This window comes from Choloepus didactylus, chromosome 17 (genome assembly GCF_015220235.1).
Source record: "Choloepus didactylus isolate mChoDid1 chromosome 17, mChoDid1.pri, whole genome shotgun sequence".
In the NCBI taxonomy this organism is placed as follows: Eukaryota; Metazoa; Chordata; class Mammalia; order Pilosa; family Megalonychidae; genus Choloepus; species Choloepus didactylus.
The window spans coordinates 73,208,115-73,226,348 of NC_051323.1; the positions used below are offsets into that span (position 1 = coordinate 73,208,115).

The 18,234-nt window shown below is 37.5% G+C and overlaps 1 protein-coding gene across 2 annotated transcripts in view; it reads right to left on the bottom strand.

Annotated features, from left to right (window-relative positions):
- EIF5B (eukaryotic translation initiation factor 5B) overlaps nt 1–18,234 on the bottom strand; it is a 102,309-nt gene that overhangs the window by 45,890 nt on the left and 38,185 nt on the right. For both annotated transcript variants that reach the window (XM_037807470.1, XM_037807469.1), the window contains exons 2-4: nt 3,840–3,965; nt 3,654–3,738; nt 2,294–2,969 (exon numbers count right to left, since the gene is read on the bottom strand). In XM_037807470.1, coding sequence (XP_037663398.1) covers nt 2,294–2,969; nt 3,654–3,738; nt 3,840–3,965 — 887 coding nt within the window. The remainder of the gene's footprint in view (nt 1–2,293; nt 2,970–3,653; nt 3,739–3,839; nt 3,966–18,234) is intronic.

Genomic DNA, 18,234 nt, shown 5'->3' on the forward strand with positions numbered 1-18,234 from the left:
CTCTACAGGAAACACTGAAGGGAGCACTGCAGACAAAGAAAAAGACAGGAGTGAGAGGTTTGGAACACAATTTTGGGAGACAGTAGCACAATAACATAAGTACACTGAACAAAGGTGACTATGAGTATGGTTGAAAGGGGAAGGTTAGGAGCATGTGGGACACCAAAAGGAAAGAGGAAAGATAAAGACTGGGACTGTATAACTCAGTGAAACCCAGAGTGCTCAACAATTGTGATAAAAGCGTACAAATACGCTTTTACATGAGGCAGAACAAATGAATGTCAACACTGTAAGGTGTTAAAAATGGGGTGGGATTGGGGGGAAAATATAATCAATGCAAACTAGAGACTACAGTTAACAGAAACATTGTATCATGCTTCCTTTAATATAACACAGGCAATACACCAAACCTAAATGCATATGGGGGGGGGACATAGGGGAAGGGTATGGGACTCTTGGCATTGGTGATGTTGTCTGACTCTTTATTCTACTTTAGTTTAATGCTATCTTTCCTTTTGTTGCTTCCTAGCTGTCATGTTTTCTTTTGTTTTTCTTTTTTACTCTTTTTCTTTTATTTTCTCCTGTCTCTCTACCTTCTTTGACTCTTCCTCCTCTTTTGTGGAAGAAATGGAGACATCCTTAAACAGATAGTGGTGATGGTGGTGAATACATAAATATGTGACTATACAGGGAACCATCAATTGTTTAGTTAGGACGGAATGTATGGTGTGGGAACAAAATCGTCTTTAAAAAAATGGGTTGATGAAGAAACCTTGAGGGCACTATACTGAGTGAAATAAGACACATAAGGACCAATATTGCAGGGTCTCACTGATATGAACTAATTATAACATGTAAACTCATAGACATGAAATTAAGTTATCAGGATACAGAGAACAAGGCTAAAAAATGGGCAGCAGTTGCTTATTATGAGCAGAATGTTCAATTAGGGTGAACATAAATGTTTGGAAATGGACAGAGGTGATGGCAGCAAATTGTGAGAATAACTAACAGTGCCGAATGGTGTGTGAAGGTGGGGAAACAGGAAGCTCAGTCATGTACGTCACCAGAAGAAAAGCTGGAGGTTAAAAGATGAGAATGTATAAAACAGTGAATCTTGTGGTGGACAATGTCCATGATTAACTGTACAAATATTAGAAATCTCTGCCATGAACTAGAACAAATGTATGACACATAATTAGAAGTTAATAATAGAGGGGCATTTAGGAAAAAATATATATACCTATTGCAAACTATATACTACAGTTAGTATTTTAACATTCTTTCATCAAAAGTAACAAATGTACTATACCAATACTATGAATCAATAATGGAAGGGGGATAGTTAGGGGTATGGGAGGATTTGAATTTCCTTTTTTGTGTGTCTTTATTTCTTTTCTGGAATAATGAAAATGTTCTAAAAAATTGGAAAAAAACAAAACAAAACTAACTGTCGTGATGGATGCACAGCTGTATTTTGGCACCATGGGCAAGTGATTGTACACTTTGGATGTTTGGATAGTTGTATGGTATATGAACAATCTCAATAAATAAATATGTATATATATATATATTTACACTCCAAAAACTAAGGCATTATGCTGAAGAATTAAAGATTATGAAGCTACCTTCATCGTGTCTGTCCTCAAAGATGTCTGATGATAAAAATTCCAGTTGTTAAAAAAGCTATGTCAATTTTTCCATTAAAAATCTTCTAGTCTAAAATAAAAACAAATCTGCATTTTGAGAATAGATAGTCTTTCCATGAGAATCACTTTACTATCCTAGCAATTTTCATGCTGAATAGGAAGAGGAAATTTATCTAGAAAACTTATTTTGTTCTGGCACAAAAATGAGGTTCACTATCGCTTAGAAGATGTTAAATAAGTTTTTTAGTATGTGAAGTTTATTTTTCTATTTCATGAATTAAACTGGGTTTTCAAAGACAGAAAAGACTCAAAGTTATTATCTGTCATTAAGTTATCAAAGAATAAATTTTTCATTAGGCAACTTCCAGTCTTTATCAGCATCAAAATATATATATATATTTTTTACAATGAAATTCCATAAAAATTCCCATCTGTACTTGGACCCTCTGAAGGATATTTTAAACTATACATGTAAATGTTTAACAATGAAAATCAAGACAAAGAGTACTCAGCTGTAATTTTTAAAAGGCTTCTTCAAGTACTTTCATCACCAACAAGCAACAAAACGACTTTGGAGCACGATGATCAAATCTTAGACAAAGCATGAATTAAAAATCTTTTGCTCTACCCTCCTTATTACCAACCTTCTGCAGCTGTGGGAATCTCTCCTTTTTCTTCAGAGGCAGGGGCTGCTCCAGCATCAAGAGTCACTTTGGATTTTACAGCTTCCTCTTCAGATTTCTTTAGAGGTTCTTTTTGTTTACTCTGATCCTTTTTACCTATTTCTAACTCTTCTTTTTCTTTCAACTTCCGTAGTTTTGCCTTTTCTTCATCTCGCTTCTTTCTCTCACGCTCTTTCTTTTCTGCCTTCTTCTGGGCAACTGTCTTAATTTTGAAGGAAGAGTCATCATCTTCATTTCCACTCTCTACATTGGGACCGGCCTTATTTTTTTGATTTTTTTTCTGTCCTTTTCTAGACTGCAAAAATTCATCTGATTCATTACCACTTTCACCTGAAGAATTTACTCTGGAACGCTCTTTAATTCTTTTACTGCTGTCCTCATCTTCTTCTGACCCATCCCACTTTTTATTTGATTTTTGAGCTTTCCCTTTAGCTTTTTTAGAAAGTTTATTAAAATCATCATCATCATCACTCCCAGAGTACATTTCCACTTTTGGTTTTGCAGTCTTTTTTGATTTTGAATCTTTATCTTCCAAGTCATCACTATCGTTATCGTCAAAACTTTGCTTTTTTCCCCTCTGTGCTTTCTTTTTTTTCTCTTGTTTTGGGATGGATTCTTCTTCATTATTTTCTGTTGGCTAAAATATTTCCATTGTTAGCAATATTAACAGACTTATATTTTATTTTTTCGAATTATCTAAACCCCTCAAAGTGCTTCGTGAAGTACATGTGGAAAAAAATCTCAAAATAATGTCAAAATAAGCTCCTTTTTACAAGAATATGAAAACTCAACCAGTTCCAAAAGCTAGTCTAGGCATCACACACCATATTCACTGTGATTTTCAGAATCCAGGTATTCTGAAACAAGGACTCATCACCAGTGCACATTTATTACCTTCTTCAAACGGCATGCAAAGCCTAAATAAAACTGGAAGAAGAAAAATATCTATCACTTTCCCACCACTTTGAGGCTTATTTGAATTCAAAGGACAAACAAGAAACAGTATACAAAACTGGAGGTGGAGCTGGGAGGAGGGAACCCTTCACTACCCAAAATGTTTTCATATGGTCATATCAACAAATGTTCCAATTTTATGGACAGGCAACATACCACAAAATACTTTTAGATTCCCAAATAAAGTATCTTTAAAATACATTAATTTCTTCTCAAACTTGTTTCCTTCCTTTGGTATCAAAATTTACAGAAACTTTTAACTAACATGTACGTTGCTCAAGTTTCCAAATGTACACCCCCCAAACTAGCACTATGAAATGTGAGCGGAACACGAAACATGAGTGAGTAACAATGATCCCTCTTTCACCTTTACTGCAGCAGTTTCTCTGTCAGCTTTGATGCCTTGAGCTTCTGAAGATAATTCTTCCAGTTCCTTCAGGATATCATCTTCACTAGAACAGAATTAAAATATATTTTGAGGCACAGGGTTAGTTGAAATGGTGAATCCAATACCAAAGCTAATAAAAGTCAAATATATTTAAAATATACTTACTCAAAGTCATGCTTTTTTTTCTCCTTCTTCTTTTTCCCCTTTGACTTTTGAGGTTCCTGTTCCTTGGCAGCACCAGCTCCTTCTATTTCTGCAGCCAAGGCATCAAGATCAATATCATCTTTGGCACTTAAATGAAAACAAAGACCTAAATGTTACTCAAAAGCAAAATAAGCCGTCATACTTACATTCAGAGAAATTTTTGTTGTTTTAACCCTTTTTAAGAATAAGTAACCCACTGAGAAAAATCATCTGGCAAGTTCTTACAAGATAACAGTTGAGTTATACTCATTTATCAGCTTCCCTGTATCTACTTCAACAAAGTTTCTGGGTCACCTTAAAATCAAAAGCCATGATGAAAAGTTCCAGGAAATGCTCACCAAACAAAGGAGATTAACTTTTGTAGATACCAAATTTTTTGTATGTATATGAATGGAGTTATGACCACACTTTCAAATCTAAATTAATTCAGATGATCTGCCAAAACAAACAGATAAAACCACCAAAAATCTAGAACTAAACCTCTCACAATATTTTACACCAACCTAGTTTCATTTCAGAGTCCATCCCACACTGTCCTCACTTACCAATATTACTAGGAGTAAAGCGTTCCAGTTAAAGAAACCAAGGTCAGTCAATCTGATATGTACAAATAGAAAGGTGGAGGAATTCAAATGAATGACACATAAGCAAACAAAGTTGTCATGCAATATGACCCTCACAGATGGACATATTGTATAAGGATACTTTATTTCAGTAAAGAAAATTTTTAATGAGAAAAAATAACTTTATGATAAATATAACTAAAGGTTACATACATAACAAGACACTGAAGATATAAGGTGTATCATCAAGGAACTTAGTAGCAGAGAGAGAGAGAGAGAGAGAGAGAGAGAGAGAGCAAATAAATAACTAAACAAGGAATTGCAAAATGCAAAGTATCACAATTGGATGCTTTCATAAATAGATGGCCAGAATGGAAATATGTTTGCTTTCACCCTATATTTTAGACAGTTTATTTGAGGATGCTCTTGTCATAAACTAATGAGCTGCTGCAGTGGTGGTCACTTCCTAAAGCACCAATCCAGAATGAGAGGGTCGGAGAAGGCTTCCTAGCAGAGGAGATGCTGGAGCCAAGCAGTGAAGGAGGTGTAGGCGTTAGCCAGGCAAAGGGGTGCTCACGTCGGGCACGATGAGTATGAGAAGACGGCAGGCAGAGCACAGTGCACCCAAGGGCAGGGGCTCACAGAGGGGTATCTGAACCCCCTGGGAACCTTTATGTGAGTTCTGGATTTTTTGATCCCATCCCAAGATAAGAATCAGAAGCTGGGGATGGGACTTAGGCAGTGTAAGTTTTAGCAATCTTTCCAGGTGACTATGGGCCAGATTTGAACTGTCATTCTTCTGTATGGATGAAGAAATGGAGACACAGAGAATTTGCTCAGAATCACACTGGGCAGAGATGGGATTTGAACCCAGGAAGTCTGATTCCATAGCAGAGCTCTTAACCCTGATGACATAATCAAATCTGCATTTTAGAGAGCAACCTCCGGTATAAGTGGCAGTGCAGAAATCCAACTAGTCAGGAAGCAGGGAGACCAGTTAGGGAGCTTCTGTAGTAAATCTGGTAAGAAATGATGAGCAGCACTGGCAAGAGGAAGGTTAAGAGTCAATTAGATAAATATTAAGGGGATCCAATCAGCAACATGTAAGTGACTGGTATGTAGAGAAAGGAAGAGGGAAGAATCACAGGCAATTCTCAGATATCCTTATGTAATAAGAACTGAAGTCTGGCCCAGCATCTCCCGGTGTCCCCAGAGGCATCTCGGCCAGAATTCCACACCACAGAAGCTTCAGAGAACAGGGCAAGAAGGTGTTAATGATTACCTTGGCACCTCCCTCTAAATACTTGCTAGCCTTCACCTTAATTATGTTCCCTTCATCATAAGAGCTTAGAGGTCTTCTTGTGGTTGGCTATATTCATGGAGTATTCACCAACAAGTAACTCTAGAATGACAGAAGATTTAGAAGTCTGAAAATCTTCTTCAAGCTAATAATAAAAGACAACAGTTTCTGAGTGTTTACCATGTATCAGGCATTGTGCTGTCAACAGAGCCCAGAAATGCCATAAATTATGTCATTTATTCCTCATAACAACTCTATGACGTTATATTTAAAGAAAATAGTTTACAAAAGGCCACCCAGGATGAAAGTAGCATATGACAAACAAACCCAAATCTGACATCAGCTTGTACTACCTTCCTAGAAAATGGGGAATAATCTAGTTGCTGAATTATTTGTTTGAAAAGTTCAAACACAGCTATAAAATCTATCAAATATAATATGACTAACAGTCTTAACTCCAGTAGTTTGTAAAGGGTTCCTTAAATGTGTACTGTACTTCCTCCTCCCCGGGTTCAGGAGGACTTCCTAAAAAGGCAACCATATTACAAAGACCAGACATGTCACTGACATGTAACACCAGTGACTTAATCTGGAACTTTAAACATACTCCACCAATATTTTCAGCCTCACTCCTCTACCCGGTCACTACGAATTACAGATTTAAGATGACAGTCAACTATCTAAGTAGTCAAATCAAAAGTCCAGGCATGGCATTCATAATGAAAGGCATCTGTAGAAGCATTTTTCTGCAGGTATTCCTATCTACTGACCACTTAAATTTTCCTTTATCAAAGCTATAACATTCCTGTTAATATTCCCCATTTTAGTCCCTAATCGCTTATTCTAAAATTACTGCAGAACTATAGAAGGCAACTTTCTGTTATATTCAACTCAGTGTTTTCATAGGCTACATTCCTCCAGAATCAAGATAGAAAAAAAAAGGAAACTTGAGAGCATTAAAAAATAAAACTATTAAAATTATAAGCAGCTACAATCTTTTAGGAATCAAGCTATCGTTTTATGCAGTTAGTTCATTTATAAAGAAATCTACAACATCCTTTTTTTTAACTTTTTATTTTTACATACTTTCAAACATACAGGACAGTAGCAAAAATAATACAAACCCTATACAGAGAATTCCAACACAACTCATCCCACCCTTACCCCCTTAAAACCCAGATTCACCAATTTTAACATTTTGCCAACTTTGCCATATCATTCTATTTATCATCTATTTTCTGATAATTTAAGAGTAGGTTTCAAACATCATACTCTTTGAACTTACGATACTTCCATGTACATTTCCTGCAAAAAAAAGGATATTCACTTATATAAACATGTTAAGTGCATTTATCAAACTCAAGAAAGCTTACATTCTGTATTCCAATTTTTTCTTATCTCCCAATAACGTCCTTTTGAGTCTTTTCTCTGCCATTCTAGATCTTATCCAGTTTTGTGTACTGTATTTAATGGTAATTTTTTTTGTCTTTTTTTTTTTTTTAATTGTGGAAACATACAACATAAATCTTCTCATCCTAACCCCTCCCAAGTATATCCTTCAGTGGGATTAATCACATTCACAGAGTTGCAGGGTCCTCACCATCATCGTTTACCATAACTTTCCCTTCATCCAAACAGAAACCTTACACTCATTTTGTTCTTACCCACTATTGCCCCTGCCTCCCACCCCTGGAAACTTGCACTCTACTTTCTGTCTCTATGAGTTTGCACATTCCCTGACATGTTCTTTGTGGGAACCATGGGGCTTAAATTAAACATACTAAATCTTTAGTTTTGATACCAACTTAACACTTCAACAGCACATAAAGTATTGTGCCTGTACCCCTCAATCCACCACCTTCATGAAGTTCTTGTCACCAATTACATATTTACACATTATGAGTCCAAAATCATTGATTTATCAGGATGTTTTATATATTTGCTTTTTAGATCATGTAGGAAGTAAAAAGTGGAGTTACAAATAAAAAATATAATAGAACTGATATTTACATTTACACATGTCATTACCTTTACCCGAGATATTTATTTCTGCATGTGGCTTCAGTCAATTGTCTAGTGCCCTTTCCTTTCAACCTGCACAACTTCCTTTAGCATTTCTTGTAGGGCCAGTCTAGTAGTGATGAAGTCCATGAGCTTTTGTTTATCTGAGAATATCTTAATTCCTCCCTCATTTTTGAAAGACAGTTTTGCCAGATATAGAATTCTTGATGGCATTTTTTTTGCTTTCAGCACATTAAATGTCATCCCATTGCCTTTTTGTATGGTTTCAGGTGAGAAATCAGTCATTAATCTTATTGAGATCCCTTGTATTTGTCATGTAGCTTCTCTCCTGGAGCTTTCAGAATTCTCTTTTAATCTTTGGCATTCAAAAGTTTAATTACAACATGGTGCGGTGTGAGCCTATTGGGGTTTATTCTGTTTGGAGTTCAATGAGCATCTTGGATGCATACATTCATGTTTTTCCTTTAAATTTGGTAAGTTTTCAGCCATTATTTCTTTAAATGTTCTCTATGCCCCTTTCTTCTCCTTCTAGAACACCTACAATGTATATATTGATAGCATCACCCAAAACATCCATTTTTAGCCTATAAATGTGACACTACCAACTACCACTACCCCCCCACCTCAATTTATTTATAGGTTGCCCTTTAAAACATCTATCTCTGAATTTCTATTTCTTTACAACAATTTTACCTGGATTTACTTTTGCTTCTTCGCCAGACACATATTCTTTATAAGAACAATATTTATTTACTCTCATGATTTGAGGATGCAAATGAGGTCATTCATTAGAAGTTAAAATTACCTGAAAATTAACAATGTTGAAATTGGAAGCAAGTTATCAAACCATAAAAACAGGACTTAGTGTAGTAAAGTTTCTTGTAAGGTAGCAGAAGGGTGTATGACAAGCCAAAATACATTCAAGACAAATAATACATTTTTTAACTTTTCAAAAAATCTTTTTTAAGATTCAAAAAAGTTGCAAAGATAGTACAGAGAAGTCTTTTGTACTATTTAACAGTTACCTCAATAGTTACATCTTACATAATTTTAGTTCAATATTATAGTACAATTATAGTATAATATTACCATATTAATTTGACATTTGCATAATGTATATATAGTTCTATGTAATTTCATCACACATATAACCACAACCACAAACAAAACTATGCTATTCCTTCATAGTTACATTCACACACCCTGACCTGCAGCTTCCCTCACCCCAAAGTTCCTAACACCTGACAACTAATCTGTTTTCCATCTTTGTTTTTCCTTTGCCAGAAAGTTATACAATATAATCATACATGAGAGACTGAGATTGGCTTTTTATCACTCAGTATAATGCCCTTGAGAATCATCCAAGTTATTGTGTGTTTTAATACTGTAGTTAATTCCTTTCCATTGTTAAGTAGTATTGTGTGGTGTTGCTGAAGTTTCCCTCTAAGTTTTCTAAAAGTTTTCATCATGAATGGGTGGTGACTGTTGTCAAGAGCAATCATGTACAGATCTTTGTGCAGATAAAGTTTTCACTTATCTGGGATAAATGCACAGGAGTACAACTGCTAGAATATATGGTAAGTATATGTATAGTTTTTTAAAGAAACTGCCAAACTATTTTCCAGAATGGCTGTACCATTTAATATTCACACTAGTCATATTACACAATCCATTTTTTCTGTAGCTCAGCTAGCATTTGATATTATGGCTACTTTTTCTTTAAGCCGTTCTACCAGGCGTGGAGTGATATCACATCATGGTCTTAATTTGCATTTCCCTAATGGCCAATGAAGTTAAACATCCTTTCATGTGTTTATTTGCAATCAACATCATCTTGGGACTGTCTCTTCATATTGCCCATATCCTGTATGGATGTTTTTGAATGTTGAGTTTTGAGAACTCTTTATATATTCTGGATGAATTGTTGGTTAGATAGGTAGTTTGCATACACTTTCTTCAAATTTATAGCTTTTCTTTTCATCCTGTTCACAAAGTTTTAAATTTTCTTGAGGTACCATTTATCAATCATTTTCATTTATGGACCATGCTTATGGTGTCATGACTAAGAATTCTTCATCAAGCCTGAGGTCCTAAAAATTTCCTCCGCTACTATCATCTAAAAGTTTTGTAGTTTTTACGTTTTACATTTAAATCTAAAATCCACTTTGACTTAATTTTTGCATAAGGTGGGAGGTCTAGATTCATTTTTCTCCTACTGATGTCCAATTGCTCCAGTAACCTTTGTTGAAAAGGCCAACCATCCACCATTGAATTGCTTTAGCACCTGTGTCAAAACTCACTCCCCATAGTTGGATAGGTCTATTTCAGAGTTCTGTATTCTGTTCTGTTGATATGTCTTTCCTTCTGACAATACACTGTCTTGATTATTTCAGCCATTTAAGTCTTGAAATAGATGAGATTATGCCTCCCACTTTACTCTTCATCAGAATTGTTTGAGCTATTCTAACTACCTTGACTTTTCATATAAATTTTAGAATAATTTTGTATATATCTACAAAAAAAATCTTGTTAGAATTTTAATAGGAATTATGTTAAACCTATTCATCAGTTTGAAGAAAAATGAAATCTCTACTATGGGCTTCCAGTCAATGAACACAATGTCTCTTCATGTATTTTGATACTCTTTTATTTTTTTCATCAGTTTTGTAATTTTCACAAAACAAGTTAATTTTTTTAAGCAACTGGGATGGTATGTACTTTTAAGTTACATCTCTACATGCTCCTTACTAGTTCAGAGAAATGTGACTGATTTTTTTGTGTTGACGTGTATACTGCAATCTCGCTGAACTCTTTGGTTCTAAGAGTTTTGTGATAGCTTCTTTGGGATTTCCTACACAGACCATCATATCATTTGCATATAAGAAGAGTTTTATTCATTCCTTCCTTTTCTGTATGCCTTTTCTTTCCTCATTGCATTGGCTAGAACTTCTAGTATTATTTTGAATAGCAGTGTAAGAGTGGACATCTTTGCCTTGCTACCAATCTCAGGGGAAAGCATTCAGTCTTTCATATCTAAGGATGACTTTAGATGTAGATTTTTTTTTATGTTCTTTATCAAGCTGAAGTTTCCCTCTAAGTTTTCTAAAAGTTTTCATCATGAATGGGTGGTGACTGTTGTCAAGAGCTTTCTGCATCAATTGGAATGATTATGTGATTTCTTTTTCTTGAGCCTGTTAATACAGTGGATTACAGTGATTAATTTTTGAATACTGAACCAGTCTTGGATCCTTTGAATAATCCCCACTTGATCTTGGTATAATTTCTATTTATGTATTGCTAAAATGTATTGCTACTGAATTCTATTTGCTATTATTTTGTTAGGAATTTTTGCATCTATTTCATGAAGACATTGGTTTGTAGTTTTCTTCTTTATACTACCTTTGGTTTTAACCTCAGGGTAATAGTAGCTTCATGAAAAGAACTGGGAATTACCTAAATTGTGATTGACAGTTGAGCTAATAATTATAAAACTATCTAATATCATTATTAAGTTATGAAGAAGAAATATTTAACTCCTCTTCTATTTTCTGGAAGAGATGAGTTAAAATTGTTAATTCTTCTTTAAATCCTTTGGAAGACACCTCCAGTAAAAGTACCAGAGCATGGAGAATTATTTTTCAGGAGGTTTTAATTATGAGTTCAATTTCCTTAAAAGGAGTAAGACAACTCAAATTGTCTATTTCATTGTGGTTGAGATTTGGTTTCTACTTTTGGAGAAATTCATCTAAGTTGTTAAATTTATGTATATAGAGTTGTTGTAGCAGTCTCTTGTTATTCTTTTGATATACAAAGGCACATATAAATGGTATCCCACGTCAGCCCTGATATTAGTAGTCTGTCCTTTTTTTGTCAGTCCTGCTAAAGGTTTGTAAATTTCACTGATCTGCTCAAAAAAGCAGCTGTGTTCCATCAATTTTTCCTATTGCTTTCTGATTTAGGGTCCCCTTCAACACCCCTGCAATTTCATTGCTTTAAACTCTTATCTTTATTATCTTCCTCCTTCTGCTTACTTTGGATTTGTTTTGTTTTACTTTTTCTAATTTCTTAAGGAGTGAACTTGATGTGAGACTTTCCTCTTTTCCCGTGTGAGACTATTGTGCTATAAATTTTATTTACAGCTGTGCCCAAGATATTTGTTATGCTGTGTTTTCATTTTCATTTAATTTTATGTATTTTTTTTAAATTTCCATCGAGACCTCTTCTGTGACCCATGTATTTAGAACTATGCAGTTTATAGTGTCCACGTATTTGGAAATTTTCCTGTAATCTTTTTGTTACTGATATCAAGTTTGATTCTGTTGTGGTCAGAAAAAAATACTCTTTATGATTTTACTTCTCTTAAATTTTTTGAGGTTTATTTTATAGCCCAGGACATGGTTTAACTTGGTATATGTTCTATGAGGATTTGAAAATAATGTGTATTCTGCTCTTCTTGGGTGAACTGCTCTATATAGGTCAATTAAACTCTTCGGGTTGATGGTTGATGTTGACTTTCTATCCACAGGCATACCTCAGAGATATCACGAGTTCAGTAACACACCGCTACAAAAAAAAAAAAAAAAAGCGAATATGGCAATAAAGTGAGTCACATAAAATTTTGGTTTCCAAGTGCGTATAAAAGTTGTGTTGATGCTATACTGCAGTCTATTAAGTGTACGACAGCATTATGTCTAAAAAAAAAAAAAAAAACTATGTACATACCTTAATGAAAAAACACTTTACTGCTCAAAAATAGTAACCATCATCTGAGCCTTAAGGGAGTAATAATCTTTTTGCTGGTGGAGGGTGCTGCCTCAATGTTGGTGACTGCTGACTCATCATGGTGGTGGATGCTGAAGGGTGGGATGGCTGCGACAACTTCTTAAATTAAGACAACAATGAAGTCTGCCACATTGATTCTTCCTTTCACGAAAGATTTCTCTGTAGCATGCAATGCTGTTTGAAAGTATTTTACCTAGAGTAGAACTCCTTTCAAAACTGGAGTGAATCCTCTCAAACCCTGCTGCTGCTTAATCAATGAGTTTCTGTAATATTCTAAATCATTTAAACAATATTCAAAATTTCAACATCATTTCACAGCATCTCCACCAGAAGTAGATTCCATCTCAAGAAACCAATTTCTTTGCTCACCCATAAGAAGCTCCCTCATCCATTACCGTTTTATCATGAGATTTTAGCAACTCAGTCACGTCTTCAGGCTTCACTTCTGATTCTAGTTTTCTTGCTATTTCCACCATACCGGCAGTTACTTCCTCCAACAAAGTCTTGAACCCCTCCTCAAAGTCATCCATGAGGGCTGGAATCAACTATTTCTAAACTAATGTAAACGTTGATATTTTGACTTCCTCCCATGAATCACAAATATTCTTAACGGCATCTAGAATGGAGAATCCTTTCCAGGTTTTCAGTTTACTTTGCCCAGATCCATCAAAGTTATCACTATCTCTGGCATCTAAAGCCTTACAAAATGTACTTCTTAATAAGACTTGAAAGGCAAAATGACTCCTTCATCCATGGGCTACAGAATGGATGCTGTGTGGGCAGACATGAAGATAACATGGCTCTTCAGGGACCAGGTGCATTGTCAAGGAGCAGTCATATTTTGAAAGGAATCTTTTATTGTGAGCAGAAGGTCTCAACAGAAGGCTTAAAATACCCAGTAATCCATGTTATAAACAGATGTGCTGTCATCTAGCTTTTGTTGTTCCATTTATAGAGCACAGGCAGAAAAGATTTAGCATAATTCTTAAAGGCCCTGGAACTTTTGGAATGGTAAATAAGCATTGGCTTCAACTTGAAGTCACCATCTGATTTAGTCCCTAACAAGAGAGTCAACCTGTCCTTTGAAGCCAGGGCACTGACATCCCCTCTTTAGCTATGAAAGTCCTAGATGACATCTTCTTCCAACAGTAGGCTGTTTCATCTGCACTGAAAATCTGTTGTTTAGTGTAGCTACCTACATCAAGATTATCTTAGTTAGACAGATGCAGTTTCTACATCAGCACTTGCTGCTTCACCTTGTAATTTTATGATATGGAGATAGCTTCTTTCCTTAAACCCCGTGAACCAACCTCTGCTAACTTCAAACTTTACTTCTGCAGCTTCTTCACCTCTCTCAGCCTTCACAGAATTGAAGCAAGTTTAGAGCCTTACTCTGGCTTAGGCTTTGGCTTAAGGGAATGTTGTGGCTGGTTTGATCTTCTATCCAGACCACTAAAACTTTCTCCGTAAGATTGTTTCTCATTTTTATCATTCATGTGTTCACTGGAGTAGCACCTTTAATTTCTCTCAAGAACTTCTCCTTTGCATTCACTAGTCTGTTTGGTGCAAGAGGCCTAGCTTTCAGCCTATCTCAAGCTTCCTCACTGAGACTGATCATTTCTAACTTTTTATTTAAAGTGAGAGACATGTGATTCTTTCCTCCACTTGAACACTTAAAGGCCATCGTAGAGTCCTTCATGGGCCTAATTTCAATATTCTCCTGTCTCAGGAAATAGTGAGGCCCAAGAAGAGGGAGAGAGACAGGGAATGGCCCATTAGTGGATTAGTCAGAACATACACAACACTTATCAATTAAGTTTGCTGTCTTACATGGGAAAAGTTCATGGCACCCCAAAATAATTACAATAGTAACATCAAAGATCTCTGATCACAGATTACCATAACAGATATAATTTCCTTGTTGTGAAATATAACATATATACAAAAACATATAACAAAAAGGTGTAGCTTTCAAATTACACTTTAACAAGTAGCTATAGAAATTTCAAAGGATGCTATGTGTTACAGTTCCACCATTCCAATTCTTTCCTTCTGGCTATTCTAATAACCTAGCAAGCAACTAAGAAAAAGAAAATTATATAAAGATTCAGTATTCAAAATCCTTTGTTAAATTCCATCTTGTCTGTTGCTACCCCTTCCTCTAGTTTAATCAGTGACCACCCTAACCTGTCCAGGTTGAAAAGTGGTGTCAACTTTATGAGCAAAGAGGACACATCCAGTTGATGTTCTGGAAGAGGCTACTGCCTCTGGGTTTTGGGACTTAGCTGTCACAGGAGCTTTCTGAAAGATTTAAGTTTCTGATCTTTCTTCCTTCTTTTATTAGTCCTTTCCGTTTAGAGAACTTCCTTTAGCCACTACTTTGTGATAAGTCTACCTCTTCATTCTCCTTCATCCCAGAATGTCTTGATTTTCCCTTCATTCCTGAAGGATATTTTCACTGCATATAGAAATCTGGATTGACAGTTCTTTTCTTTCAGAACTTGAAAATTGTTGTGCCACTTCATTCTAGCCTCCACAGTTTCAGGTGAGAAATTCACCATGGGTAATGTCTCTTTCTCTCACTGCTTATGAGACTTTTTCTATGAAAGTTTGACTATATGTCTTGGCATGGATTTATCCAGTTTGGGGTTCACTCAGCTTTTTGAATCTGTATATTTATATCTTTTGTCCAACATGGAAAGTTTTTCAGCTATTTCATCAAATACTTAAAGTTCCACCCTCTTTCTTCTCTCCTTCCTGATGACACATGTATTTGATATTTTGTTATATTCCCAGATGTCCCTGAGGCTCTGTGCCAGTTTGAATGTATTATGTCCCCGCAAACGCCATTATCTTTGATGTAATCTTGTGTGGGCAGACCTATCAGTGTTAATTAGATTGTAATTCTTTGAGTGTTTCCATGGAGATGTGCCCCACCCAACTGTGGGTGATGACTTTGATTGGATAATTTCCATGGAGGTGTTGGCCTGTCCATTCAGGGTGGATCTGAATTAAATCACTGGAGCCATATAAATGAGCTGACAAACAGAAGGAACTGAGTGCAGGTGAGAGTGACATTCTGAAGAGGAGCTACAGCCAAGAGGGACACTTTGAAGAAAGCATAGGAGCTGCAGATGACGCACATTTTGAAGACGGCCGTTGAAGCAGACTCTTGCTCCGAAGAAGCTGAGAGAGAACAAACACCCCAAGAGCAACTAAGAGTGGCATTTTTTAGGAACTGCAGCCTAGAGAGGAACGTCCTGGGAGAAAGCCATTTTGAAACCAGAACTCTGGAGCAGACGCCAGCCACGTGCCTTCCCAGCTAACAGAGGTTTTCCAGACACCATTGGCCATCCTCCACTGAAGGTACCCAATTGCTGATTGGACACTTCATGGCCTTAAAACTGTAACTGTGTAACCAAATAAACCCCCTTTAATAAAAGCCAATCCATCTCTGGTGTTTTGCATTCCAGCAGCATTGGCAAACTAGAACAGGCTCCATTCATTTTTACCTGGGAAATGGGGTATCTTTATTCCCTCTGTTGTGCAGAGTGGGTAGTTTCTGTTGTTCTGTCTTCAGGTTCACTAATTCTTTCCTCTGTCCTCTCCATTCTAAGGTTGAGTCATCCAATAAGCTTTAATTTGGGGTTTTGTTTTTTTTTTTTCTTTTTCATTCTAAAATTTCCATTTGATCCTTCTCTAGATCTTCTAATTCTCTGCCGGAAAAAGATTCTATTTTTTCATTTGCCTGATGCATATTTTAAATTGCCTTTTAAACCATTTTTATGTTAGCTGCTTTAAAATCCTTGTCAGATAAGCTGAACATCTGTTCTATCTTGGTATTGGAGTCTATTGTCTTTTCTCATTCAGCCTGAGATCTTCCCGTTGATATGACAAATGGTCTTCAATGAAAGCTGGATGTTTGGGTATTATGTTGTAAGATTCTGGATCTCATTTAAATCCTGTATGGATGAAGGAGCACGCTGCTAGGTGGGGGTGGAAATGCAGGCTTTGCACTCTGCCTCCAGGGAGAACCTAAGATGGCAGCTAGGAGAGACAACAGGGCAAAAAAATACCTCCATGAAAAATACTAGATAAAAGCCAGAAAGTGACCCAGAACGCCAGTTCCAGCGATGCACCAGCTGGACAAGGTCTGCTAAATCCACAGGGACCATGCACGGGAGTCTGAGTTCTGAAACGAGTGTGTAAGGCTGATGAATATCTGGCAGCCACACTGCGGTGTGGGGAAACCACGGGTTGGCGTTTGGAATCGGACTAGTTCTTTTTTAAAAAACCCCAAAGTGGCTGCAGGTACGGCAGCAAGAACCACACAGTGAAGCGTGGCAGGAATGGGCTGTGGGAATGTCTCGATATCTGGCGTGGAAGATAGACTTTCGCACACCTGCTGCTAATTGTCTCAGAGCGAGGAAGGCAGAGGTGGGCCAAAAGGGGAAAATAACCAAGCCCCTTGCAGCCATCTTCCTGGTGGGCTGGAAATGCTCCTGCCCAGCGCTGGAGCCACACCCAGAGCTGCGCCAAAAAACCCAGTGCGACAGGAAGTGTTTCCAGCAACATGCGCACACGCCACAATATCGGGGGTGGATAATAGCCTTTCGCGCACCCACAGCTAATTGTCCCAGAGATGGGAAGCCGGAGCTGTGCAAAAAGGGGTAAATTAACACGCCCCATACAGCCATCCTTACAGGAGGCTGGGAACGCACCTACACAGTCCAGCGGCCCAGAACTTCCCTTTAGGGATGGCGTGCACTTGTGACGTAGCACAACCATCCCTCAGCAGAGGCCCTGGGAGGGCACGGCTTGGAAGAGGGACCCACTCAGAAATTACAAGGACCCTACGCCAACACCAAGGACTGCGGGTCAGTGGCAGAGACAATCTGTGGCGAGACTGAAATGAAGGTTTAGACTCGTGCAACAGCCTTAAATCTCCAGGAACACCTGGGAGGTCTGATTATTAAAGCTGCCCTCCCTCCCTAACCGCTCAGACACACGCCCCACATTCAGGGCGGACAGCACCAACAACACACCCAAACTTGGTGCACTCTACCTCCAAGCATATTTGGGGAAAAGAGGGATTCCTTGTTACTGCTGAAGATGGGGGTAGTTGTGGCTCCCTAAAAGGCATTAGCTGACACCACCCTGGCTAGGAGGCGGAGGAAGGTCCCATTACTACTCCCTATGTGGCCTACTCTGTCACGATGGAAGGTGTGATTTATTAACACTGAGCGGTGACAAATGACCTGAATCTCCAGTAGGCCTCTCCTAACACCACCTCAGCAGGGACGAAGAGGGGTACCTCATTACGTTTGGATAGAGGTGCAATTCCTGGAAGTATATGTGGTCTCCAAAGACATTATTAGGGTGGCCTCATTCCCAGTGAATGTGGTAGAAGTCCTGACTCTCAACTAGGCCTCCATTAGCACCACCCCATCTAGGAGGGGAAGGGGTGCTTGCTACTGGCAGAAGTCTAGGTTCCCCATGGGTTCCCCATTGTATGAAAATGTTTACAGCAGGCATTCCCTCGGTGCACTGTAGTGCATGGGACGGGTGGATGTATATGTTCAGCTTCCTGACGGCCCCCACTGCCACCACCCCAGCAAAACTGAAGCACTGATTCACACTGCCTCACTGCAGACAAGTGGAGAGGAAGTTCAGCTGCCCTGTCAGCTCT